Source organism: Diadema antillarum, unplaced genomic scaffold (genome assembly GCF_040938485.1).
Source record: "Diadema antillarum isolate AM-2024a unplaced genomic scaffold, OU_Dant_1.0 seq00000675_RagTag, whole genome shotgun sequence".
NCBI classification, from domain to species: domain Eukaryota; kingdom Metazoa; phylum Echinodermata; class Echinoidea; order Diadematoida; family Diadematidae; genus Diadema; species Diadema antillarum.
This window is the reverse complement of record NW_027271581.1, coordinates 497736-524574: the sequence shown is the minus strand read 5'-3', so window position 1 is coordinate 524574 and position 26839 is coordinate 497736. Positions and strand designations below refer to the sequence as shown.

The following is a 26839-nucleotide window of genomic DNA, read 5'->3' as shown; positions in this document are numbered from 1 at the left end:
TTACTGACTGCAATCTGTACACAGTATGCTGAATGTTTCAGCATCTTGTGAAACCAATTCCACATTATTTCTTCACTTTTCATGGAAACATTTTTCCAAATGCTAATTTACGAATACTGTATAATTATACTGTGACTCAAACAGCAAAACAGTAGTCAAACTTTGCAAAAATTTCACTTTGTCCTGTTAAATCTGGGTTGCTATTTTTTTTCCCCAACTTCTGCTGTTACTTGTGAAATGCATACAGTTGTATATATATAATATGCCTTGGACTGAAAATTTCAAGTCAGCTGAAGAAGCAAACAACCAAATACAATGAACAACCTTCCTGATCAATCCAACATTCAAAGTTCACGATCCTACAAACAGTGATATGATGTACGACGTCGCCTTTGGTACAAAATCACATTGAATCGACAGAACATAGAGATAGTCAACAAATTAAGACCTCAGCACCTCCATGCTTCGTTGTTGGTTTGGACAGAACTCAAGCACATTGTATACAGACATGAAAACGAAAGCCAATTCATTCTTACCGAGTACAGCATGAAACAAACCAGGAATTTGGTCCCTTTGTTAAAACACTGTGGTTATACATAACCAGAGGGGGAGAAGGTAACACTTCAGAAAACAAATTTTCCTAGAAAGCCAATACTCAAGCAAGAATGGTTCTTACTTGTACAAAATATCAATCTTTGCACTAACGTCTCCTAAATCTTCTTGAATGAGACTAAAAAGCAAACGGCGTCTGTGAATTGTGCAAAAGGAAACAAGCACAAGTGAACTATTTCAACTCACAATGAGCAATGTCAAAGGTCATTTCACAATGAGAATTATAATCATCATCTTCACTTGAATATTTCATATTCACATAAAATTCATCTTAATTCCAAATCAAGCCATTACAACATTTCTTGGAAATTACATACATGAAACAACATCAAAGTCACAGGCGGATTAGAAAAAGTGTGACGGTTAGTACGCATGCAGGTTAAAGGCCTATGCTCTACCAGTTTTGAAGAGATACAATCGAAACAAAACTTCTCTTTAAAATCTCATATTCCCTTCTTCGCCCCAAACAAAACAATTGACTACTAGCTGACAGTTATGACAAGACTGTTTTGCCAAGCAGTCAAAACACACGGGCAACAGAAGAATACAGAGCAAGAGAGACGGAGAACCAGTCAACAATAAACTGGAGTACAATAACAAAAGGGGGGGGGGGATAATAACACCCTCCAATAAATACATGATTACAAAACTTCACAAAACTACAGAAAAAGAAACACTGCGCAACGCACAAGTAGGCAAAGATTCTCAAACTCCTTCTAAATTCAGTCTCTCTTCATATCTGTGTGTACTGGGAAGAACATCAATTCCTTTTTCTACCCTCCCCCCTCCCCAATCAAACAAATGCAGCTCTACGCAGAAGAAAGTATACATATTCATCTCGCTTCAGCTCTTTTACTTCTCTTTTGTTTTCCCTTTCTACAGAATACACTAGGGCCATAACCCTTGTTTGTGTGACAAGGTAATTACAATAATTTAACCCACATTCTTATCAAAATATGCAATGCCACTGCACAATGCTATCGGCAACTCACATCACTTTTTCACACCACTTGACGGATGCACATGAAGAAAAAAAAAAATAATAAAATCTCTTCGTAAGTATCATTAGACACCAAAGCCTTCCCCCTGGAAAACATGGAACATTCTCCCCCGGAAGCAACATCTTACATGAAACAGTACATGCAAAATAAACATCTTTCGCAAGTTTCCACATTGTGGGTCGACCAGCCTTTTTGCAGTCTTTAATCGCATTCCCCAAGATATCTCAAACTAATACCAAGAGAGAAATTCTGTAATCATCGCTTTTTCGAGAAAGTTAATTGATTAATTCCACAAACTACTCCATAACTATTTTTTGCTTTCTGCCACATCACCTGCAAATTATATGAACAGAATACTTTATCTGAATGTTGAAGGTAACTATGTACAAAGAGACACAGCTTTTTCTTTCGAAAGAACAAAGAGTATATTTTGCATAAACGTAGCAAGGCAAAATTGATATGGATGTGAAACTTCGAGCTTGACTTGACTAAACTGAGATAGTTACAAGCATTTAGTTTGCTGGTAAGCCTGTTTGAGTAATCAAAACCACATGATTTCAACATCCCAAATACATCACTCCTTATTTTATTATGTATCGTCTGTTAAACGGAACTTTTCATATTTTTCTTCCGAAGACAAACATCATTCACAACTCTGTTCAAGATAAGTCACAGATGCATCGTCAGTCATTTGCCCCTTGTATCAGAAGAAATTCATTCCTCCACAAACAGAACCTGAGGAATACAATACCTTTATATTTTTGTGAACAAAAAAAGGTGTGTTCGCCCGTTCTCCTACAGCAAAGCAAACCGAACTGTACGGAACCCGTGCCAGAGCAGCACTAGAAAATGCTCCCAAAGTGTACCGTACCAAACTGAACTCCGCCAAAAGTGGACCACTCCCCTATGTGCTCCAAAAGGGTACCAAAGGTTCACATTGTGAAGAATGCGCGTAACATGCACATACGTCATAATGCATGGAGTTCATTCTCTTTGTTTGGGACATCTGTAAGTAGTTTAAGCACGCCAGGTGAATGACCCTGTTACTACAAAATGCATGACCATTTCTAAAAATAACTCGTGAGGTACGCTTTCTCAACAGAGCACTCCAACGCTCTAAATGTGGCACAGTAAAGTTTGGTACGCTTTGGTTCAGTTTGCTTCAGAGCGCTCGAACGCACCCCAAGACCAAACGCAGAGATCTTATGTAGTTAATGTCAAAAAGTCACCTGACCAGGAGAGACTGATGTACAGTCTCAGCAGGGCACTAGCTTTTGGTAACTTTCCTACACTCAACCAGTCATTACATTCCTCAGGTTTGCCTCACCTCACTCTAAACTTTTGCTCACCTGTTGTTGCCTTTTTTTTAACTTGTTACAATCATATCAACCTCATGGCATAAATTCACATCACTTTAAACATTTCCTTTTTTTCTGTTCTTGAGGGAAGGGCCACACGACTTCGGTGTAAAATGCTAGTAATTGACACCACAATGAACCCATCAAGATATCCATTTCCACAATTACATGCATGGAATCTGCAACATCTCTGCATTCTTCATCCTACAACTTCAGACCTCGTGCCATTTCTCGTAAACGTCCTGTCACCATTTGCCACTTTGTAAACACGATCATTACACTAAGAAAAAAAAATTAACCCATTCCCCCTTGAGCCCAACCACTCCAGTCCCTACCTCCATCCCCTTCTCATTTTGCTGCTGACAGCTACTAACACTTACAACAAACGAACAAACCTAAGGTCACTTGTCTGCACATATTTGTACATATTAGGCTCATTCACACAGCCACCAATAGTCACAATTATTTGGGTCGCCATTTGAATTGTGACGCAAAAACAGCTTTTTTATGTGTTTGGACATAATAATCAAGACTATTAGTGAGATTGAAGTCACGATCTACACACCACTTAAAACATGCAACTTTCTAAAATAGTGGTGATTGTTTGCGGTACAAAGTGTGTATGAACACCGTGTGAAATCGTACTATTTTTTCATATCCCATAATGTAAGATGGCTTGGACAGTCAGGTCAACGTCAAGTCAAACTCCAAGACTTGGTCATGCATAGTTTGGCCTCACTCAAACTGTTGCGATATCACGCATGATTTTTCTTAATAAACCATTGGGCTTTAGATTGCAATTTGAATCACGATTTGAATCCCGCTTTTTCATTGCGGGTGAATGAGCCTTCTACCCCATTTCCCTGCACAAACTGATCACATTTTCAACTGTCTTTATTCTCTAAATACAAAGAAGAAAAGAAAAGAAAAGGGGGGGGGGTATAAATTCAGACAACATTTCTTCTTGAATAAAATGGATAACTCTACCAATGCTACAAAGAAGAATAAACAACAGGCATAACTTCAAAAACTTCTGCTCCTTGTTTCACCACCTTTAAAGTGCTCATCTTACTCTACAAATATGAAGCCAAATCCTAAAGTTGCTGCCAAAAAAATACATAAATAAATTAAAAAAAAGCAGCTGAATGTTTTAAACACCTTTGCAACAGCACAGGTAAAGAACAATAACTGCTCTCCCTTAATAGAGAACTTAACAATACATACAGAGGTAATTACTTTGACAAACACACAGGAAACAAATAACATCATTTTCATACTGGCTGTATAAAATATGCATTCAGCTCTGGATGCGTGGAGAAAAAATACATCGTCGTATGTGCATGCGTGTTATGGATGTGAACATGAAATCAACCGAGGAACTACTTCTTACAGAAGATGGAAAACATGTTTGAGATGTTCGTTTTCTACACTAAGAAAAAAAAAAAAAGACAGAAATAAAACGCAACATACTCTGTCATGTGCCATTTCCCTTTAACTACCATCAGCTTCAAAAAACAACAACCAAACAAACAAACAAACAAAAATAAATTATTGATGCTGGTTACTTTCTATTGTAGTTTTGCTCTGGCAACATGTATAAGTGGTATCTCATGAAGCGGACCTTTATGAGGTCATAACAAGATAGGCAGCAAACAAAGCGCCTTGATGAATTCAAGGTAGCTCCTGAAAGGTTACAATAGCATTCATTTGTCATTGGTGAAGAGGGAAGAATTATGGCCAGCCATATGGGTGTGTTCTATCTCTCTCTCTATCTTCTTTATTTTATTTTTTTTTTATTTGCAACCCTTGGAAAAGGTTTCCACTGTTTTCACTGTACAGAGAAACAGATCCTCATCATCTACGTATGCACAGGAATTGATTATCTGGGTTTACTATTGCATAAACCAAGGCAACAGTTTTTGTTATGTGAAGAGCTCCACCAAATCGCCACAAATTTTGGACTGTAGTCCTATTCAGATGCCTACGAAATTTTTATGTACAAAAAAAAAACGACAAATCTTTGTCTGTGTTGACCTCAATCTGGCAAAAGGAAGCAAGCCATATGCAGAATTTCCATAGTTGGAAAATAATTCTGATAATTCAGATTGTATCTGACAACTTTTTATCAAATGCATACCCGTCCCCCAGAACTTCCTTTAAAACAATAATGACAGCACATGGACTAGTTGTCCATGAGTGAGTGGAAAGCATATGACAGGAAAAAAAGAAATGCCTACACTTTTATATAACCTCCTACGTAATGCAACGTGAACAGCCAACATGGCACACAAAAGTGAGACTGAAGTTTTGTGATGGAAGGATATTTAGCGGTAGAAGAAAAGACGTAGCCTCCGAGGGGAAAAACGCAGAGACTGGAAACAGCGGGGGAAAGCCCCCGTTAACAAGACGCACAAAAAATGAGGTGGAGGCTGATGTTCCTTGGCAACCGGGCCGTTGACTCGCTGACGACGGCGGACCGCATCACTTCTTCTTGGCCTTTGCCCTGGCCCGGACGCTGCCGTTCTCCGAGTGCGGTGAGTCGGACGTCGCCTGGGAAGCGGATACGGCATCAGCCTGGTCACCACCCTCAATTGCTCTTGCTGCAGATGCAAGGTTGAGAGTGAGAAAAGGGAAGAAACATTTTCCATGAAAGATGACCCACATCAGATAATGTTTGAGTGTTGAGCAATTGTAGCCCTATGCCAAACTGCTTGATCTTAATGGTAGCACTGATGTACTAAACAAAGTTATGCTTTCATTTACATCTGCCCATCTTTCCATATGTACACTCTTGTAGAAATAATAATTCTCAATCTGACTGCGCGTCAAGACTTTAAAAATGCAAAGATTATAACGAAAACAAAATACAGGTTACCATGCATTCAACATCGGCTCATTAATGATCTAAAATTGTATCTGCATGCTGATGATGTAGAAAGCAAGTTTACTGCTTCATTCATGGCAAAAAACTTTATAAACATCTTCATAACTTTATAAAAATCTTTATACTTTGCTCACTTATACTAGAGCTTTGTTCCATTTTTTTTTATTACCAGACCTTACTTGTCGATATATACCACGCATCACCCGATATGCTCCAAAATACGCTTTGCACTTCCTTCCACAAATCCAAACATATATCATGATGTCCTCTAAACAAGGACTACTTTTGGAAACACAAATTTAGTTGCAACTGCATATTCATCGCACCCTCCCCCTCGCTCCTCCCCCGTAACAAAAAGAAAAACAAAATACAGCAACCACACGCAAACCCGGTTATAATTGGATAGCTGGAACCAAAAGAAGTTTTTTGTTGTCATGAAATCTAGTTAAAACTGACAACCATGGGAAATGATTACAGTGTGTACAAGTAAAAGCCTCTCGTCCTAACGAAATCTTGTATCTGTGTTCGTTTTAAAGGGGTACCTCAGTACAAATGTAAATATGGTTCTCGTTCTTACTCTCTTCTTTCTTCTTCTTGTCCTTGCTTTTGACGGGCACCACCTTGCGTTGGGGCTTCGCCGAGGCCAGCTGGGACTCGCGGCGACGGCGCAGCTGGAACATGAGGAAGTTGAAGATGAGCCAGGCCTGGAAAAGGCACACTGCTGCCAGAATGGAGAGTCTGCCCCAAGAGATGAAAGAGAGAGAGAGAGACTGTAAATGGCAGACTGTTAAAGAAAGAATCACAAATCCAGTCCCACTGCAAAGTTGGATCTAACACTTTAAGTGCCAGTCAAAAAATAACCATGGTAGGACTCACATGTACTGGCAGTCTATGAAGAAGGTTTACATCAGAGAGCAATGGCTCTCCGAAATCAAATGGCCCAATTTTCAGACGCTTGTTTGGAAATCTCGTCAAAAACTGTGCTTCTCCTTTATATCCAGGTATGTCTTTGAAAATTGAGGTGTTCACGTGACTTCTGCAGTTTACTGTAATTTGATTTCAAGTTTGAGGGAATACACGATCAATACATGAAAACTGGTATATTAGCTATCAGAAAAAAATATCAATTTTGGAAGAACTGAAAAAGTAAAATACATGTACACATATTTGCTTCACAGGCAATGTCATGAGATATTGAAGAAGACCTTGAACGGACTGTCGACAAGCACATGGACATATTCGGTCTCTGCGGTTGCGAGTCGTGAGCGTACCTTGAAATCGGGGAGTTAAAATTTCCACTGGCAAAGTCGAAACCCTGGCTTTCTATCCTACCGAGGCCGAACCAGACGGTGAGGGTTGTGAGTGAGATGATTGACAGGCGAACCAGCAGGAAGAGAATGGCCCACAATGTAAAACTGTAGCAGCAGAAGAGGAGGAGAAAGCAGCAGAGAGATGTGTCATGTCACGCAAGAATGATTCAAATTCAAAAGGGGGATGTCCCCACTAAGTTAGGTGGGAAAAGAAAGCTATAGTTTCGATACTGTCTTTATTCTTTGTCTTGTAATAAACTGCTGACGGAGTGGTCTCCACCAAGTTAGGTGGAAAAGAAATGATTTTATTATCTTCTTTGTTATCTTTAATTCTTAGTCTTACAACAAACTATCAAAGGGAAGGTTCCCACCAAGTTAGGTGGGAAACAAAAGTCTCAATTTCACTGCTGTCTATATTCTCTGCCTTGCAATAAACCACCAAAAGACGAGGTCCCCACAAAGTTAGGTGGGAAACAAAAGCTTCAATTTTATTGTTATTCTGACTCTTTGTCTTGTAATAAACTGTCAAAGGAATGGTCCCCCTAAAGATACAAGGGAAATGAAAGCTTCAATTTCATTGTTATCTGTATTCTTTGCTTGCAATAAACTATCAAAGGGGAGGCCCCACCAAGATAAATGTGAAAAGAAAGCTTTAATTTTACTTTTGTTTTTATTCTCTTTCTTGTAATAAACAGTCAAAGGAGTGGTCCCTTCAAAGTTACAAGGGAAATGAAAGCTTCAATTTCATTGTTATCTGTATTCTTTGCTCGTAGAAAACTATCAAATGTGAGGCCCCCACCAAGCTAAGCGTGAAAAGAAAGCTTTAATTTTACTATTGGAACAGTTTTTATTCCTTGTCTCATAATAAACAGTCAGAGGAGTGGTCCCCACCTAGTTAGGAGGGAAATAAAAGTTTTAATTTCATTGTTATCTTTATTCTTTGTCTTGTCATAAACTGTTTCTTGGTTGGAGCAGAAATTCAAGATCAGTGTTGAGGTTTTTGTGACATTTATAGCAATCCTACCAGGACACAAGCCTTTACATGACAAAATTTGGCCTGACATTACAGTCCGACCTCTCCTATCCGGATCTCTCTATTATCCCGTCTTCCACAATTAGTTTCTGAAGATGACATTCAGCCATCATTCACACCAAATGTCACACGTCAACTCCATGTAGAAAAGAAGTTCTCACATGAAAAAGTTGAGTATTGCCCAATCAGTTGCAATGAAAACATCTCGACGGAAGATTTTCATGAATTTGAATAATTGCCCGATTTTCCTTCTCACTCTCAGAGTCCTCACTGCTCAGGGCATTTTCTCATCACCTTTATGCTATAAAGGTCAGTCGACTCAGGTAAAATGCGGGACTGTAAACATGAATTAAATGTCGTGATATTTACTTTCAAACCATGAGAGCACTGCTAGGTGGCAACATTTACCTCGTCTGCATTGTATTGCATGTGGATGAAAATAATCTTACTGCTTCAAGAAAACATGTGAAACTCGGTCAACATTTCCATATAATCTTTCTCATTGGTATTTAAAGGGATGGTACAGTATTGGTGGAGATGAGAATTGGACTTTTAACTTTTTGCGAGATACCAAGAAAACACTTATGAAATAGCACAGAGCATACCATTCTATTAAGAGGAATTCAAAGTTTCTTTGATGAAAATCGGGTTTGGAATTACTGAAACATCCAAAAGCAAAGTAAAACAAAGCGATCGTAATAAAAGGTGGGTCCCACACTTTATTAGAATCGCTCTGTTTTGGATATCGCAGCCGTTTCAAAACCAATTTTCATCAAATAATCGTTGAATTCCTCATGGAATTTCATGCTCTTTCATATTTCATAAGAGGTTTCTCATTATCTCACCAAAAAAAAAAATGTTAGAAACCTGCAATTAGGTCTCACCCAAAACTATACGATCCCTTTAATGCAATTTTCTATGAAACATTTATTGATTCACTCCTTTGACGTTACTCTATTCTTTTCGGTCAATTTGAAATGGATGTAGCACTGCATTCTTAACACATCGAAGGCTGTGCCCGAAGCGGTAGCTTTGCATCAAAGTGAAATAAATGTGCTAGTTGAAGGGAAATGAAAAAAAAACAAATAAACAAACAACACATGGAATATACTCACCATGGTGCTGACAATTCTGTTTTTTCGCTGAAGTACAAAAGTCGTGCCACGTGGAAGGTGAGTTCAGCAATATAGTGCAGCACAATGCACATTAGACCTAGACGAGTCAAACTGAATGAGAATACGAGAGAGATGGAAAGCTTCATTAATAGTTGATGAGCATTTCTCCCAAACACTCTCCACAGCAGTAATTTATGCAGACACTTCTCAAAATAGTTTTAAACCCTTTGTCCGCTTCTAAGTGCTGATTGGCACAGAGAGCCTCATAGCATTGTATACACTCTCCTAAATTTGCCACAGCAGTCAGAGTGCCGGTGAGAAACCTAGTAGGCTGTATCTACCAAAATGTCACGGCACAACGAGAGTAAATCTAGCCTGACCTGATGCTGTGTGAACAGCTTCTGATCGCTACATGTTCACTGGAGCTAATTTGAAATGAATAAGATTTAACAGAATACAGCGGGAAAAAAGTGAGATTATCTCGCCTACCCACAACACACTACGTTTTGGGCAAACAGGGCTGTCAAAGCCACTGTGAACATAATCAAAACGTAGATTAAGATAAGATACACTGTTAAGCAGAGCCTCTGTTTTCTTGTTCAAACTGGCAAATGACAGCAAACTTGTGAATACATATACAGGAAGAAGATGGTGAAGTACAGAACTCACTTTAGAAGGTAAGCCGCAACCACAAAGAACAAGTAGAAAGCAGAATATTGAATCCTTGCACCCATTTCATCCTGAAAGTGAGAAAAAACAAACATATTATTTAATAAAAACAACTAAGATCAGACTTAGCTTTAGAAATCGATCTTGTTACAGGAGTGCTGCAAAAACACATCAAATGTTATTAAAAGCCCTCTAATGCTCACATCATAGAGATCATCACAAGAGTATTATGAATGACAAACATGGGCTCAACAGTAAAGAGAGAGAAAAAACAAAACCAAAAACAAAGAAAAATTTCTGCGAACAGTATTCTTTTGACGCCTTTACAAAAGCAGATCAAACATTACTATTTTAACAATATTCTCCTCTTTTTTTTTTTTGAATTTTGACAAGTCGAGTGCTAATCGCAAAGAAAGACAACAAACAAACATGTATCTACTCTGATCTTGACATGAAAGTGATATATGCGCCCAAACGTGTACTGGTATGCAGTACATTTACCACAAGTCAAGTGATAACACTGTGTACTCCATGAACATGAATTTAACCAGTTGGAAAATTGTCAGCAAGTCCCGACTCACAAAGACTAATAATACTCGCTAAATATATGGCATATACCAGCGCTTTTCAACCGATGGGCTGCAAAGCTCGAACAGGTGGGATGCGATGTCCGCCAAATACAAAATGAAAAGAGATTGACATCTGATCTACCTGGGCCTCAAAGAAATTTAGTGGGAGCCAAAGCTGGCCTTGGGTTGACAAAGGTTGAGAAGTACGGATGCATACAATACATGTACTTGAGGGACTCTGTCCACCGTATGTGCATTTTGAACAGCAAACTGAGTGATTTCCTTAACTTCACATATCAAATCACACATAAAATGATTGACCAACATCTGCAATAAAAAAATGATGGATTTGTGGCTCTCATTTTGCTGTTGACTGTTAAAACAATAGGTGATCATTGCAGTCAGTGAGCCCAATCAAAGGATATAATATTCTTACACAATCATGAAAGCACTCACCTTTTTAACTTTCTGAAAATATAATTCGGGAAAAGCGTGGATCCAGTAGGCAATCTAAGGGGGAATGAATGACACATTGGGATTCATGATAATAAATTTTATCAAACATCACAGCAGATCCTCTCCTGTCCACAAATTCATCATTTTATCATTTGAAAAAAAAAATATATGAATAACGAAAGCAGTACACTGTCAAAAGGGCAGTGTTCAAAACATTACATCCATTTTTTTTTTTGGCCATATGTCCATCTACATTGTATCAACATATTGTTCTTTAACTTTTGAATGAAACTGAAGAATCTGAGAAATGTCTGCATCTTGCCCTCGTCACAGAAACAAAAAGAAAAAGAAATGACTCTAAAAAATGCTGTTTGATTTCTGTATCTTAATGCTTCCTGTTTCTACAACTTCATGTGTACCTTCAAAAAAAAAAAAGGAAAAAATGGTCTGCAAGCACACATAAGCTTGCAGCTCAGCAAAGAGGATAAATGAAGAAAGCAGGAAAATCCAATAAAAGAAAATCTTGCAATGCTGGTTGTCCATGGGGCAGTTTTAACACACTCATAAATGTACATCCTTTCAAGCACATCTCTCTCTCTCTCTCTCTCTCTCTCTCTCTCTCTTTGTTGCGCTAAAGGTTGTACAGCGCTTTTGCGAACATCACATAATTTTGCATAGTGGAAGAATAATGTCTCCCAACATCGTAAATGAAATTTCATGCAATACTAGAAAACTAGCCCCACGTCATTTGAGAATATGCCTCCTTTTTGTACCCACAATAGCATTTGGAACACTATTGTTTTCGGGGTCTGAATAAATTCACTTGAAATATGTAGCACATGCATTTATTTCCCCATCATCATCAAGAAGTTTCCCATTTCTATTATTTTGCGGAAAGGTGTGAATAACCTACCTCTACAATAAACAAGTTAATAATTAAAGGCATTTTTTTTTTTATGGGGCTGTAAAAGAGACAAACAAACTTTAAAGAATGATACAACTAGAGAACATTCACCCCCAGAAGAGCATCCTCAAGTAAACCTCCCCTTGGTCCAGAAGAAAGGAGAAAAACAATGGGTAATCTTATCACAAACTGTCGTTGCAATATTCTCTCCTCGAGATGATGTGTCTTTTGAGAGGAGCAGTAATGAATCATTGGAAAAACAAGTGTAAAAAAACTGAAATTATATAAAAACTTAATAGCGAAACGCAACTACTGTACATGATAGAGATCCCCAGGGAAATTTACAACTCTTTACAACTTTGATAAATTGCTCATGCCGCTATAAATAGTGGTCATTAAATCATCAGCATACAAAAAAAAACAACAACTATAAAATAAAACAACTTTATGCTGCCATCTACAGACTGTACATGTCTATTAAAGCTGAAGTAAAAGAAGAGAGAGAGAGAGAGAGAGAGAGAGAGAGAGAGAGAGTGCCGAGACAGTAAATCAACAACCTTAAAATGGCATAAAGAAGGTGGTTGGTTTTTCTTGTTTTTGTCGCTTACCTGAATTATGAAGTAGAATTTTGATCGGAAGGAGAGAAGCGTGTGAGGGTAGCCTTCCCACAGATGAGACAGGTTCTGTGTGAAACCCTCCTGCAAAGAATAACAGCAAGACAGACTTGGAGAGAGTGTGTGTGTGTGTGTGTGTGTGTGTGTGTGTGTGACCTCTGACCCCTAATGCAAAGGTTTCCTCTAGCAGGACTCACTCACAGCTCTATTCCCAAAGGGTCTCGCGCACAGATTGATACCAGATTTGTCCCTGGCTATTACGCTATTATCGCTATCGTCTCGCCTTCACGGTTGGGGTGTGAGCTTGCAATTACTGCAGCCATGTCTCATAAATTTAGATAGGTTTCTTTGCAATATATGTGAGATGTGCAGTGGTTGACGAGTGAACACAGCACACATCTGCCCAAAGTCTTTAGACTTGACAATTGAGAGTGCCTGATCCTTTCAAAAGTTTTCTTATTATCTTGGGCCCTATCCTTTGTAGGGCCAAGCGCCCGTTTAGCCCACTTGCCAGAAGTGAGTTTTCTTTGTCCAGGGCAGGCACATGAGTGGGTTATTAAACCATTAATAAACATTTTCAAAATACAGCCAATGAAATATACAAAACATCTACAATGTACCAAATGAAAAAGACTTGAACTCACAGGAGATTATTTCACATGGGTAGTCACATTATGTTCATACACAAGCTAAGTGAACAATGAAGAATTGATATGTCATCCATTGCTACAATTGTATATCTTTGTTTCCCATATCATGCCAGAGGCTATCACAGAATCAGCTTAGGAACAAGACGACTCACATTGGCAGAATAAAACACTACGAACCCTTCAGCGCTGCTATGCAAAATCTCTTTTCCTAATAAATTTCTCTTTTACTTCATCCAAGTGACTTAAAGGGATGATATCGTATTGGTTGAGCTGAGGATTCAGCTTTTAACTTTTTTCGAGACACTGACAAACCACTCCATAAAATGTTAAAGAACATGCAATTCTAAGAGGAATTCAAAGTTTATCTGATGAAAATCGGTTTTGAAATGGCAGAGATATCCAAAAACAAAGTAAACCAAAGCGACCCTAATAAAAGGTGGGACATAGGATCTCTTTTTTTTTGACATCTCAGCCATTTCAAAACCAATTTTCATCAAAGAAACTATGAATTCCTCTTCGAATTATATGCTCTTTCATATTTCATAGGAGGTTTCTAATTATTTCAAAAAATTATCATCAAAAAAACGTTAAAAACCTGAAGCCCCACCTCCACCGAAACTGTACCATTCCTTTAAAGCAACTTTACATTAATATTTATAAACATTTGTTGTTTTTTTTCAATGTTCACAACAGAAAATAAATCAGACATTTCATGTCCATTGTTACACAGAAATCAACTGAGTAATTCAGAGGAATTGATGAATATCCAACACATCAAGACAAAACACTGAATGAAACATACTGCAAAAGTGAAAACCTCCCCCTCCCCCTTCACATCTTCCCTCCCACTGCCCCACCCACCTTACAAATTCTTATCCATGTACACGTAATCACATGTGGGACTTCATCATACACACAAACACACACACACACACACACACACACAAACACTCACACTTTTTTGTCAATCTTTTATTTTTCTTTCGTTTTCATATAAACAATAATATACAAATTAGTTAATTACAAAACAATACAAATTTCATTATGACAACATACAATGTAAACATGCACACACACACACACACACACACACACACACACACACACCTCACTGACCTTCATCATGATGTCACTGCCCCACAGGATGGAGAAGAGGTAAAAGGTCACCAGCTGACCCGACTCGTTGAACTTTGAGTGCTTGACCTTGGAGAGGTGCAGCTTGCGATTCAGTTTCTGCAGAGTCAGGAGCAAGCACAGTATGAAAAGGAGGGGGATAAAACATTGATTCAATTTGTACTCTCACACAACCAGGCTACACGCTATGCTAATATTTTGAAAGAGAAAATGCTGTTTTCTGTACTTTTTAAAGCTGTAGAAGACAAAAATCTGATGTGAGCTCCAACTATAAACATCCTACAGAATATTGTTTAATTGGAAATTGAACACAGACAGGTCTCGCTAAATTCCTATCAAGTCTTTGGTCATCGATATATGGTGTCTTTACTGCAGAGAAAATCAGTCATTCTTTTCACAACATCAAAATTACATGGTAACCTCAAAGGGAATGCTGTGTTGAAAAAAAAAATACTGATGTGATGAAATAAGCAGTCTGATATTACAGATCACACTTCCTATGATGTAATATCATTGCATGGCAATTCCAAAATGCGACATTTCCCCTGATTTATTCTACATCTCTCACAATAGCAAATAAAAAAAACTCATTCTTTGGTCTGTGCATCTGCCCAAACTTCCAGAATTGAAATACATGTTCAACAGCTAACATACTGGGAAACATTTCTGCACCCCATATTGCGATGAAAAGAAAGTTTCAGGAAATGTTTTCCCATAAATAATTGCACTACATTGATGGGAAAGCGATATCACATAGTATGCTACAATGAGAGAGGTCCCATACTGGGACGGCCTATTTGGTTTCTACTTTTGCCGCAACAGAATGCTGTAGGCCTATAAAAGAGTACTATCCAATTAAAAGCCTCTTCTTGGTCTACATTGTACAATAACAAAAGCCGGTAGGCAGTCTGCATTCATGTTTACAGACTGCATTCATGTTTATAATGTATCACCGGCTCAGGTCTACATAAAAACATCTACAGCCTTGTGTCTCAAACTATTACAGTGTACCAATAACAATCGAGACATCTGCGGAGGAAGACACAACAATATCCATACCACGCAGTGGGGGCGGATCAGTTTATACAGTAAACACAAAGTCTCCCGAGGACCATGCACAGGCAATTTCATCCTATCGATAGCAGCAACTCTTTGCTGATTAATGTAGCACATGCCGCCCACTTACACTTTCCATGGGCATTCTCAAAATTCTGTCAGTGATGGTATAATAATCTGATTCTTCAAGGAAGTACATGTACACTGTACACAATGTACCTGTAGTGTTTGCATGATATTAAACTATACAATATGACTTTTCACGTACAAATGTAACTTGAGCATTGTAATGGTACATCAAAGCCAATGAGAGAGAGCAAAATACATTAAAAGTTTGAAAATATTGCTCAGGAGTTTGTTGTAAAAGGTACTGTTTACCAGTCAGAGCAGTGATTTATAAAATGTTCGGGTTATCACATTTGATGCATACGTGTATGTGTAGGTTAGTTGTATCGCAAAATATCCTACCATACATTTTGCATTAAAACCTAGAAAAAGGAGATATCACTATTTTTCTGAGTAAGCCATAACTGCAGATGATTTAGACGAGAAACAATTTTATTAGAACTACTGTTCACATTTTGTATATTTAATTAACACTGACTATAGTGAGTAACATTTTTATATTGGTTGTTTCTATCCCTAATTCACAATTCTCCCTATCGCACATAGCCGATATCAAGCGATATCACCTTGCGATACCGATATCTGATCGATCGCTCTTGGGACGTACAAAATTGTGTACACTTCTGGTTTTGTGGTTTACCCACGTCACGTCCTTCATCTATAGATATTTTACATAATTTCGTTGTTTTGCATCATCGGCCCAGCATTCATGGGCCGCTTTGCAGAAGAATCCCATTCATCAAATGTAAAGTTACAGATAAGAAAATAACTCTATTATTCGACAGACTATAAGACAGAATTTAATACGAACTGTGAATACTAGTACTTCGGCGTTCAATGTGCATAAAAGCGTACATGTACATTTACACATCGCGCGTTCATATTAAACCGGAAGTTTATATCCCAAGAATTAAAGGTAAAAAAATTAGAGCGCCACACGTGTTCAGATTTGGAGAGCTATAAATGCGATAGGGAGAATTTAGAACAATTCTGAAGCACCAAAGCTGGGTTTTTGTTTCATCCGCAAATGCTACATTGTAACTAATGCCTTTCAGGGAGCTTACCCGAGGTGAGATGTTGCACAAGGTATTCTGTCATAAAATGCTTCAAATAGATATTGCTATTATCTGGGATGCTTGTGGATAACAAATATTTTTTACAGATATTATACAACTGTACTCTTCACCACAAAGGTGGAGGTAAAATTAATGGTCTGCAGACGTCATGGCAACAAAAAACTGCACAGAAGACATAGCGAATGACGCAATATTACAACGATGTGAATGTTGATAGATGACACCATAAACAATACATGCACAATTTTGTATGTACACTGTACATCTTTCCCCTTTTGTATTATAATGCAATAGACAGCATTCTAATCTGAAAGCAAAAATGAAATTTAAGTAACATCTTGGAGAATTAAATTTTCACTTTCTTTTATTGTCCCGCAAATTACCTCAGAAAATCTTGCAGCTTTCTAATCCAGTGAAAGCTGCACCAATACTTATAAACATTTCTAACTTTTGAACAAACAGTCTGATTATCCTCAAACTTTTCAGACATGTTCTCCGCTAAGGTAATACACTGTATTGTTGCATTCACTCAATCCACATACACAGTACATATTTGGGTGAGATTTGAACATTCTTTCAATGAACATGCAGCTCTCAGTTTTTGTATCAACCTCTGGGGACAATGACCTTACAATATCATTGGCGGTTCCATGACATTTGCTCCTGCGACAATTGCTCCCATTGTTTTTCGACCTTTTGTTTTTCTTTTTTTTTTCCCCACAAAGTTTATTACAGAACCTATTTTAAGCATAATTATGCTAAAATCAATTGATCTGCACACTAAGCCAAGCATAAATTCTACCCCAAAATATAACCCTAACCCTAATCCTAATCCTCACATGAAATTAAACCTAAAACCCTATCATAAACCTGACCCTAACCCAAAGTCCTTGGAGAGTACAAGACTTGAGCAATTGTCGCAGAAGCAAATGTCGTGTCACTGATATTGGCACGGTACATTGAAAATTTGCTGATGGTATTTACATTTAACCCATTTCGTACGGGAACCTGGTGGCCTGTGTATAAAGTCTATGGGCATTTCAGAATTTAGTTATGGAACGGGTCAAAAGGGGTTAAACAGGAACTGAACGGGAGTGCCTTACATCAAGGATGTACTCCTGAACCACGGCGTGGAGGACGATGCTGATGAGGAAGTAGAAGATGATGCAGAACGAGTCCCTGGCTCCGTACATGTAGCGTGTCTCCTCCTCTCCGCTCTCTGTGATGGGGAGAGAGACAAATACCCCATTCTTCACTGCGCACCTATCAGGGCACACACAACCACTGTGAAACCAGCTCGAAACATTCGCGGCATGAAACTTTTGCAAATTGCCACTGGCATTTAATGCTTTGTGTAGACAAGAAATTTTGTGTGCTATTTTACTTTCCCATATCTTGGCTCCTCACAAAATTTGTGAAAGATTCATGCACACAAAAATGTTTGGTTTATCTGACAGAATATCAAAATTTCACAATAAAGTAAAAATTCGGGTAAAAAAGATAATCATTTTCATATTTCTATATACTTCATTTCTTCGGATATGAATAAAAATTAACAAAATTATGATCTACACATCTTTACAATACTCATATAAATACTTTAATTGTTGTTCAGCTCAAATAAAATTTTGATATATTGAAAGACTAGAAATGTCGCTATGGCGACTGATGCCTCCGCCATAATGCATGATTCTCCCAATAGGTGTATAGTACAATGTCTTCACAATGTGTGATGACAGTTTCACATAACTGGCAAAATATTGAAATGACAGGTTTGTCAGAAATATCTTGAATGTTCACTTTCCTTGAACTGGGTTTGCTATAATTGTCTAAGAGTGCAGGTACACACATTTGGGGACTTGAGAATTTTTACGTGACTTCTGACCGACCCTTTTATAAGTTTATGCATTGAGTAATTTTGAAGGTATGAAGAAAGAGTGTAATTACAGTACAAAATAGATTTTTTTTTTTTTTGCATGTAAACCTGGCCTTTGACCCTTAACCTTTGACCTTTGACCTTCTGGCTGGAAATTTCCCAGAGAATCTCCATTAGGTAATACATGTATATATTAAGTTTTAAAACTAATAATGCAAGCATTGCACATACTAGTATATGAGGGAAATAGCAAAATTTTGAGGAGTTGACCTTGACCTCTGACCCCTGACTATTGACCCATGACTCCTTAATTCCCTAGATAATCCCTGCCAGTCAGTACATGCGCATGTACCAAGTTCCATGAAGATACACTGAACCATTTGCGAGAAAAGTGATATTGCAACATTTTCACCTAACCTTTGACCTTTTGACCTTTTGCCTTATGACATGAAACTCTCTCTGGAGAATATTTATGCAGTAGTACATGTCCACACTAAGTTTCAAGAAAATACCTTCAGGCATTGCATAGATATGGGGGAAAAAGCAACATTTTTAGCATTTGACCTTGACCTTTTGACCTTTGACCTCTTTCCAATGTCACTAAAATCTACTCAACTAATTGCCCCATCATACAACATCCTTGGACCAAGTTTGGCGAAAGCTGCTTCATCCAGTTTTGAGTTATCACGTAAACAAATACATTTTAGGATTTGACCTTGATCTTTGACCTTTGACCTCTGTCCGATTTCACTAAAAAACTAATCAAGTAATTGTCCCATCATACATCATCCTCAGACAAAGTTTGGTGAAATTTGCTCGATCCAGTCTTGAGTTATCGCGTAAACGGATACAATTTCATGATCTGACCTTGACCTTTGACCTTTGGCCTTTGGCCGATTTCACCCAAAATCTAATCAAGTAATTGCCCCATCATACTTTATACTAGGACCAACTTTGGTAAAATTCCAGTCAATATTACTCAAGTTATCGCGTAAACGAATGCGGACGGACGGACGTACAGACGGACGGACAACCCGAAAACATAATGCCTCCGGCACCACTTCGTGGCGGAGGCATAAAAACTGCATTTCAGTCCAGTTTAAAGTTAGTCTGAAAAAGAAAGAGTAAAATTTTATAAGCACAACAATAAAAATTTGATTAAAATCAAATAAAAATAAGACGAGTTATGAAATAGTCACTAAACTGTTCAAGGACTATTTTGTGAACATTTTATAAGCAAATCTTCATAACTTCATAACATCACACTTTTCACTATTGCGCTTGTAAAATTGTACTCTTTCTTCTCAGATTAATTCCCCTCAAAGGTTACCAGCTTCCAGCTCTGTTTTCCTACCTTTGGTTTCCTCACCTTCGGTACTGTTGCTTGTTATGTTGTATTGCATCATGACAAACATTGAAGCCAGTGGAGTCGTCACCTGTATGAGAAAACAAACAAACAATCAGCACATGCTCAGTTTTGCCAAACTTTTCTTCTTGTACAATGCACTACATACATGTAGGTCTGTATTTGACACACAGCTCGAAACTTTTTTTGCAGAGATGGCAACAGGTGCAAGTACTCCATTGTTGTTCAGCCAAACTACATGTATGCACATGTATGGATACTATGATGAAACACATTGGAGGTAATAACATCATACAGTTGTACATTAGAAGAAAGCTATAATGTAAACAATTTGGATTTCGCACGTACATGCTGTAGTTAAAAAGAAGCATGTGACATTTGAAAAGTACTCACTTAACTCAACCATGTGTGCCACGGTTAAGGTATCAAATTATGGCTAGAAATTGTGTGGGTGTTACCATGCTGGGAAATCTTCTTTTGCATACATTGAAGGTGGGCAGATAAAATATATTTGATGACATAATGCTCTCTATTAGGTACTTGTATAGTGTATCACAGTGATGACATCACAGTCTTTTGTTATAGCTTTTAATGTTGGAACTACTATAGGTGCAATCATGATTAGCAACACAAATGTTCACAAATATTCAGTCCAAGTGAGGTTGTTTAGAGCAAGTTTCTATGGTAATGAATGGCGATGACATACTGTGGTATTTTTGAATGTAGTCTATCAAATTAATGCATTTAACAAATTCGAATTTGTTAACATTGGGATGTGTTAAAAGATGGGCATATTTATTGGCCCATGAATGAGGCAATAATTATTCAAGATACATTTAATAATGCTTTTGTTTGTGTTGGTGTTTATGTATTCTTGTTTATTTTGTTTTTATATGATAATTAATACACCTACACTTGGTGTACATTTTCAAGTGGCTTCTCTCTGGCTTTAACAAAGACTACTCAAAGCAGAAGAAAGCACAACAACAACAACAACAATGAGTGCTATAGAGCCAGATCTCCCAACGATATTAATAGAACTTTATGACCATTCGCGACCATCACCTCGGGGTAGACAATGTACTACTAGAGTACAATGAAACTTGAAACCTCTCTCAGATCATGCAAGGCAATTCAAGTCTTTTGATAGTGTCGAGAGTACAGTATGCTGCTAAAAATCAGAAATGCAATGCATTGACAAAGAGACTGAAGCATTTATCATGATAAATTTGAGGTTTCCTTCAGTTTGTTTTTGAATTAATTTTACGCAGTCCCCCACCCCCAGCCCAAAGCACAGCTCTTGAAATAAAATACATATGTATGATAATTAAATGGAACTGGAATTACCTGTGGAACTGGAATTACCTGTGGAACTGGAATTACCTGTCGTCAGAAATTGTTTCAGCGCCATCTGTGGGATCATTTCGAAACCGTCTAACGGTTGATCACAGTGGCTAGTATTTTCGTCAAATTGTCTATGTGCTTGTAAATATCTGTAAATAAATTGTATTATAATGTAAATAGCACCAGTCTGCAAGAATCTTCAGTCTATTGAAGGAGGCAGACTTAATCAGAAGAAGAAGAAGAAGAAATGAGCATGTGAGAGGTGTGCTTGTGATCGATCTTGTAGCCTGTAGACCATTTAAACTGACTCTGAGAATTCCGCCAATAAGTCTAGAGCATTGATCCACCCTACAACACGCAGCATTCTGCATGATAGTACACCAATACAACTGCACACACAGTTGTGCAAAAGGTTGTTATTTGGCCCCACTCACAATAGCTGTAGATGCTTGCTATGATGTTCTACAAGTACATGTACATGGTACAATGTATATCATTACATGTACCTCCACAGAGGGAGGTTGTTTTCATTACCGTTTGTTTGTTTGTCTGTGCGCAAAATAACTCTAAAAGTAGTTAACGGATTTGGATGAAACTTTACAGGAAAGGTTGAAAATGACACAAGTAACAGATGATTAAATTTTGGTAGTGATCTGAGAATTTTTAGGGAATTTATGAAGGATTTTTGATATTTTGGCAGGTAGGGTCAATGAACTTGGGAGTTCAGGCTGCACGTACTACAATTTGTAGTATTTGAGGTTTTCATGCACGCACTAAAGTGCGTGCTCTAGTTTCTAGGGCGAGGCGCGCCGCGCAGCTGAGCGCTTATGACGTAACAAAGGCTTCTACAATTGGGAAATCAGGCGATTTTTCAGTGGGTGGAAATCCCTGATCTCTATGGAAGAGCAAGATCATCGGTGGAAAATAGCTGCTTCGCGGAGGTCTGCGCTCTCAGAGTGCTTTTCTAGTCTGGTCATGGTTTTGTGACCCACTTTGCTTAAAAAATGGAAATTCCCAGTTTCTAAATTCCACAACAAACGACAAGCATTTACAGTGTACATGTACATTGTAACACCAGATCTCCCCTTGGGAGACAAAAGTGCACTTAGCCTCAGCCTATGATAACCCATTTCCTACGAGATTCTAAAATCTGTGTATAGACTTTCTTATAGCACAAAGACCCATTACCACTAAGCTTGCAGAAAGCAAATGGGTTCAGATTGCCCTCCAGCACACAGCAAATCATATTTACTCAAATACATTCATAAGGCAAATGTAAATAAATGTGCATGTACGCAACAATATATAACTTCATTATAAAAACACAGCTATAATCATAAAATATCAAATCTTCATTTCAGTGCAAGAAATGGATCTTATGTACACTTTCTAAAAACAAAAGGAAGTATCAAATTTGCTGGGGTTTTAAAGGGGAATTTACCCCCAATTACACTTGTACATGTGGATTCGATAACAGAAAAAACAAGGAAAAGTAGAAATTACAAACGGAATCAAAATCGGGTTAGAAATGGCGAAGGAGTAGCATTTTGAAGCAAAATGTACAATATAGGTCAAAGGTCAAGGTCAAAGGTCACAATTGAAATTCTGTATAGAAATTTCAAAGCTCCCATGTAGTGCTATCATATAAAGCAAACAGAATCAAAATCGGGTTAGAAATGGCGAAGGAGTAGCATTTTGAACATTTTGATCACACACGGACGGACACACGGACGGACACACACACATACGGAGCCCGTTTCATAGTCCCCTGCTCGAACTCGTTCGGCGGGGACAAAAAATGTCAGTGGTACGTACTGTACATCAATGTATTAAGTGAAGTTTGAGAAAAACCTGACAATTCATTCAAAAGTTGTACATTTTCAAAGTTTTTGTGAAATCCATGTGCCGTCAGTGCTGGACAACTTGCACATTGTATGTGTGGAAAAAAAAAACATGAAGGAAATCGAACATATTACTTCCTACTTGGATTTCTATTTCTCACTCATCTGATTTTCAATTATTCTTACTGCTTCTGTAGAATAGAAAAAAGGAATTGTTTTCAAGGTCAATACACAAAATGTGTGTGTATAATCATGAACACAAAACTCTGATCCAGACAGTATAGAACCTACATTGTAGAGATGTTTTGTAAATTGTTTTCGACATACAAACTGTTGGCCTACCTGTACAGCTGTATCCTGACCTGTTTCTCATCATACAGATTGTGTACCCCTCATTTAATATTGCAATAACACAAAGGACTGAGCAATTTACACACCATCAGTACTGTCTGGTACATGGCTGATGGGTATGGCTTACGCCATAACCTGGTAGTACTGCATGTCTAGTTTGTAGAATGTACACAGAGATGCCAAGTTCAAAACATTTTTATGAGTGAGATTTTCACGACTCGGCGTCTTGACGCACGCACATGCGCGGAAGCGAGGCGACCAAGCAGGGGAAGGGTGTGGGAGGGGGTTGTTCCCCCTCCCACGGTAGGGAGCTTTTTCAATTTTTAGCTCTCACAATGGTGCGATCTGCATCTGGTGCATACTTAAGTGACTATTCTTAACTTATTTTGAAAGACAAAAGGGAAATATACCTTCAATTGCAACCACCACTTTAATCCTCTGAGCTATGGTCCCGATGCGAGAGAAAAATGGGTGCCATGAGTGAGATCGTGAGACGGACCCTAAATGTGTGAGTCTCATACTCTCACGCAGCATGCGTGAGACTTGGTACAGTGTAGCTCTGTGTACAGACTAGTACAGGATATTCAATTGGATACATGTATGGAATACATGTACAGCACAATTATTGAACAATGTGCAATGTAGACCTAACTGCGACCAGCAGCCCCATACGCATAGCGTAATGGGGCTGCGCACTGTAGCATTCAGGATCATGACAGATGAGTGTAGCGGACAAATTTCAACTTAAAATCTAAAAATTTCTTCAATTTGAAGACTTATGCACTTGTCAATGTAATGACGCACCCCACTACCCCCGGACATGGGTGCGTCATGGTCATTTTTTGACTGACCACACGGGGTTTTTGACGGACACCACAGTCACTTTTTTGACGGACATAACGCTGCAAGTGACGAACACCACAGTCACTTTTTTGACGGACAACTCGTTGAAAGTGACGCACACCTCGGTCACTTTTGTGACGGACATCCTCGGTACATTTGACGCACCCCCGTAAATACCGAAACGATTTTTGCATCCGTTTTATTCAAGCAATTTCATTTTCTTTTGGTTCGTACACATAATTTGTAAAAGTTTCGGCAAGTTTCCCTTACCATGTAAGCACCGTATTGTCATTCACCGTACATCACGCTGCTGCTACGATATTCCGAACAGTAGTATGTATTCTGTGCATGCAATCCATATTATGACAATCACATACAATTTGTACTACAATGTAGTATGTGCAGAATGCGCTGTGTGTGCGCGGCCATTGCTAGTGCGGTGGATGCATACTGCTGCAGCGCAGGTAGGTACACCACGCCACGGCATTCATATTCCCGCTCGAGTACTGCGTAACTACAGCCTAGTCGCGGTACGTAGAGATTCGCACAGCTAACAGCGTCGCGCGCGCGTCTGGCCAGCTGGTCGGGCTATCCCGCGAGCAGAAAATACATTTGTAGCATGCGGCAGGCAGTTCTTCTACTGCCGTTTCGACAGGAAAGATTGAACTAAGTTGTTACATCGCTGAACAGTCCCTGGTTTGAGATTGAGTATGCATGATTTCATGGGTTTGTTGGAGGGAAAATGTAAGGAGAAAGGGTGGCTTTTAAATTCTTTGCTTGCCAGATTCTGGCAAGCATTTTTTCCTCTTATTCCAAAACGCTTCCCGACTTTGATTTTCACTTGCCGCGGGAAAGCGCTCACTGTAATTTCACTCGCGGTACGTACGTGTATCCGGCGGGACCGGTAGCGTGCAAAAATGCGTGCAGTTTTCCATAGCCAAGTAACGTACCATGACGCACCCACAGAACTCTGTGTAAGAGTTCTGTGGACGCACCCCTCGGTTCAAAATAATGCGTGTTATTTTCCATAGCCAAGTGACGTACCATGACGCACCCCTCGGTCAAAATTTTGACCGACAATGATGGGATTTTGACGCACCCCTCGGTCAAAAATTTGACGGACAAAGCTGGTAAAATGACGAACACCTGGGTCACAAATTTGACGGACCAAACGAGGAAATGACGCACCCATGTCCGGGGGTAGTGGGGTGAGTCATTACATTGACAAGTGCATTACCAGTGAAGTTGAAGTATTGACAACAGGGTTCGTGCAACGTTTAGTTCTGCCAATAGTCCCTTTCTGTTCAAATTGATGACTTAATGTGACTTGATCCAGAGGAACCTGGGAGAACTACACTGAATTGACGGCCAGCGCATGCTCACACAGACATCTTATCCAGTCAATGGATTTGGGTTTGTGCGCATGTGATGTGTGCGCATGCGCTGGCAGTCAATTCAGTGTAGCTCTCCCAGGTTCCTCTGGATCGAGTCACATTAAGTCATCAATTTGAACAGAAAGGGACTATTGTATTGGCAGAACTAAACGTTGCACGAACCCTGTTGTCAATACTTCAACTTCACTGGTAAGTCTTCAAATTGAAGAAATTTTTAGATTTTAAGTTGATATTTGTCCGCTACACTCATCTGTCATGATCCTGAATGCTACAGTGCGCAGCCCCATTACGCTATGCGTATGGGGCTGCTGGTAATTAATGTAGACCCTACATTTGAGCAAATGCTGAGACAAGACCCCCTCCCCCCATCCCAGTCCTGGGCATCCAGTTCCCTCATTAACTAACCCAAAATATCAGTTTCATTTTGAGGTCAAAACTGTTCATTTTGAGGTCAAAACTGTTTGTGGTCCCTGCTAAACCCCTGGATTTCCCTAGTCCACTCTGGCACTGCACTGTCGAACATATTATCATATTAACATTTATTGCTGCATAAACAACCAGAGGCAGAGCAGAGGAACTATAAAAATTCCCTACAACTGGAACAGGGTAGTTGTAGCTACAATAGACACACACCACTCTGGTTCACCACCACTTAACGTTACAGTTACACTCAGGCCAGCCAGGACAAGTAAAATTAACCGTTAAATTTTAAAATCTAACGTTAGTGGAGAGTCTAATTTTACCTCTGTCCTTACATCTGTGTCCTGACAATATTCTAGAACTGATTCATGCTACGAGATAGATTAAGTCAGAAGAACAGGGAATTAAATGTATCTTTATAACCAGCACCTGAAAGTTGTCATGAGACAGCTGCTGCAAAAAACGCACAGTTACAGACACAGGACTCAGTACAAGCAAACATGCACAATGTGCAATGTGTAGCATGCCTGTTGCTGGTGTTGTAGTGCAGTATAAACTGTGGTGGTATGGTGTAGCCACCTCGCCACACATCACAGACTTTACCTGAAACATAAGGCCAACGAGAATGACCATTGCGACACACGAAACGATGTCGGCATGGTTTTGGATGATGAATTCATGGCTGAAGATAGGAGGATTCTTGGTGCTGCCTGGTCGTCGACGAATTGCCATGATTTTCCTGACGGTATGAGCTCAGTAAAAGCAGCCACGTAACCCAGTTGCAGATTATCACAGACGTGTGAGCGCATGCAGTGGTGATACTCCGTACGTTTACAC

The 26839-nt window shown here is 38.9% G+C and overlaps 1 protein-coding gene across 2 annotated transcripts; it reads right to left on the bottom strand.

Annotated features, from left to right (window-relative positions):
* Positions 1-5404: 5404 nt before the first annotated feature.
* LOC139737012 (translocating chain-associated membrane protein 1-like) lies at positions 5405-26796 on the bottom strand. 2 transcript variants are annotated; one of them, XM_071647687.1, is made up of 11 exons: positions 26606-26796; positions 19798-19879; positions 17671-17786; positions 14292-14408; positions 12520-12609; positions 11008-11061; positions 9983-10053; positions 9314-9424; positions 7127-7270; positions 6433-6593; positions 5405-5571 (listed from the first exon to the last, which is right to left on the bottom strand). In XM_071647687.1, the coding sequence occupies exons 1-11, from the start codon at positions 26732-26734 to the stop codon at positions 5453-5455; spliced, it is 1194 nt and encodes a 397-aa protein (XP_071503788.1). In that variant the 5' UTR covers positions 26735-26796; the 3' UTR covers positions 5405-5452. The 2 variants fall into 2 exon arrangements, with proteins under 2 accessions (XP_071503788.1, XP_071503789.1); XM_071647688.1 differs by having other exon boundaries at positions 19813-19879.
* Positions 26797-26839: the final 43 nt, after the last annotated feature.

Bases quoted from the DNA above. Each gene is read 5' to 3' on its own strand.
- LOC139737012 (XM_071647687.1), bottom strand. From the start codon at position 26,734: ATGGCAATTCGTCGACGACCAGGCAGCACCAAGAATCCTCCTATCTTC. The intron at 19,880-26,605 runs GTAAAGTCTGTG...TTTCTCATACAG, and splicing joins TCGTTGGCCTTATGTTTCAG to GTGACGACTCCACTGGCTTC. The intron at 6,594-7,126 runs GTACGCTCACGA...CTCTTGGGGCAG, and splicing joins TTTAACTCCCCGATTTCAAG to ACTCTCCATTCTGGCAGCAG.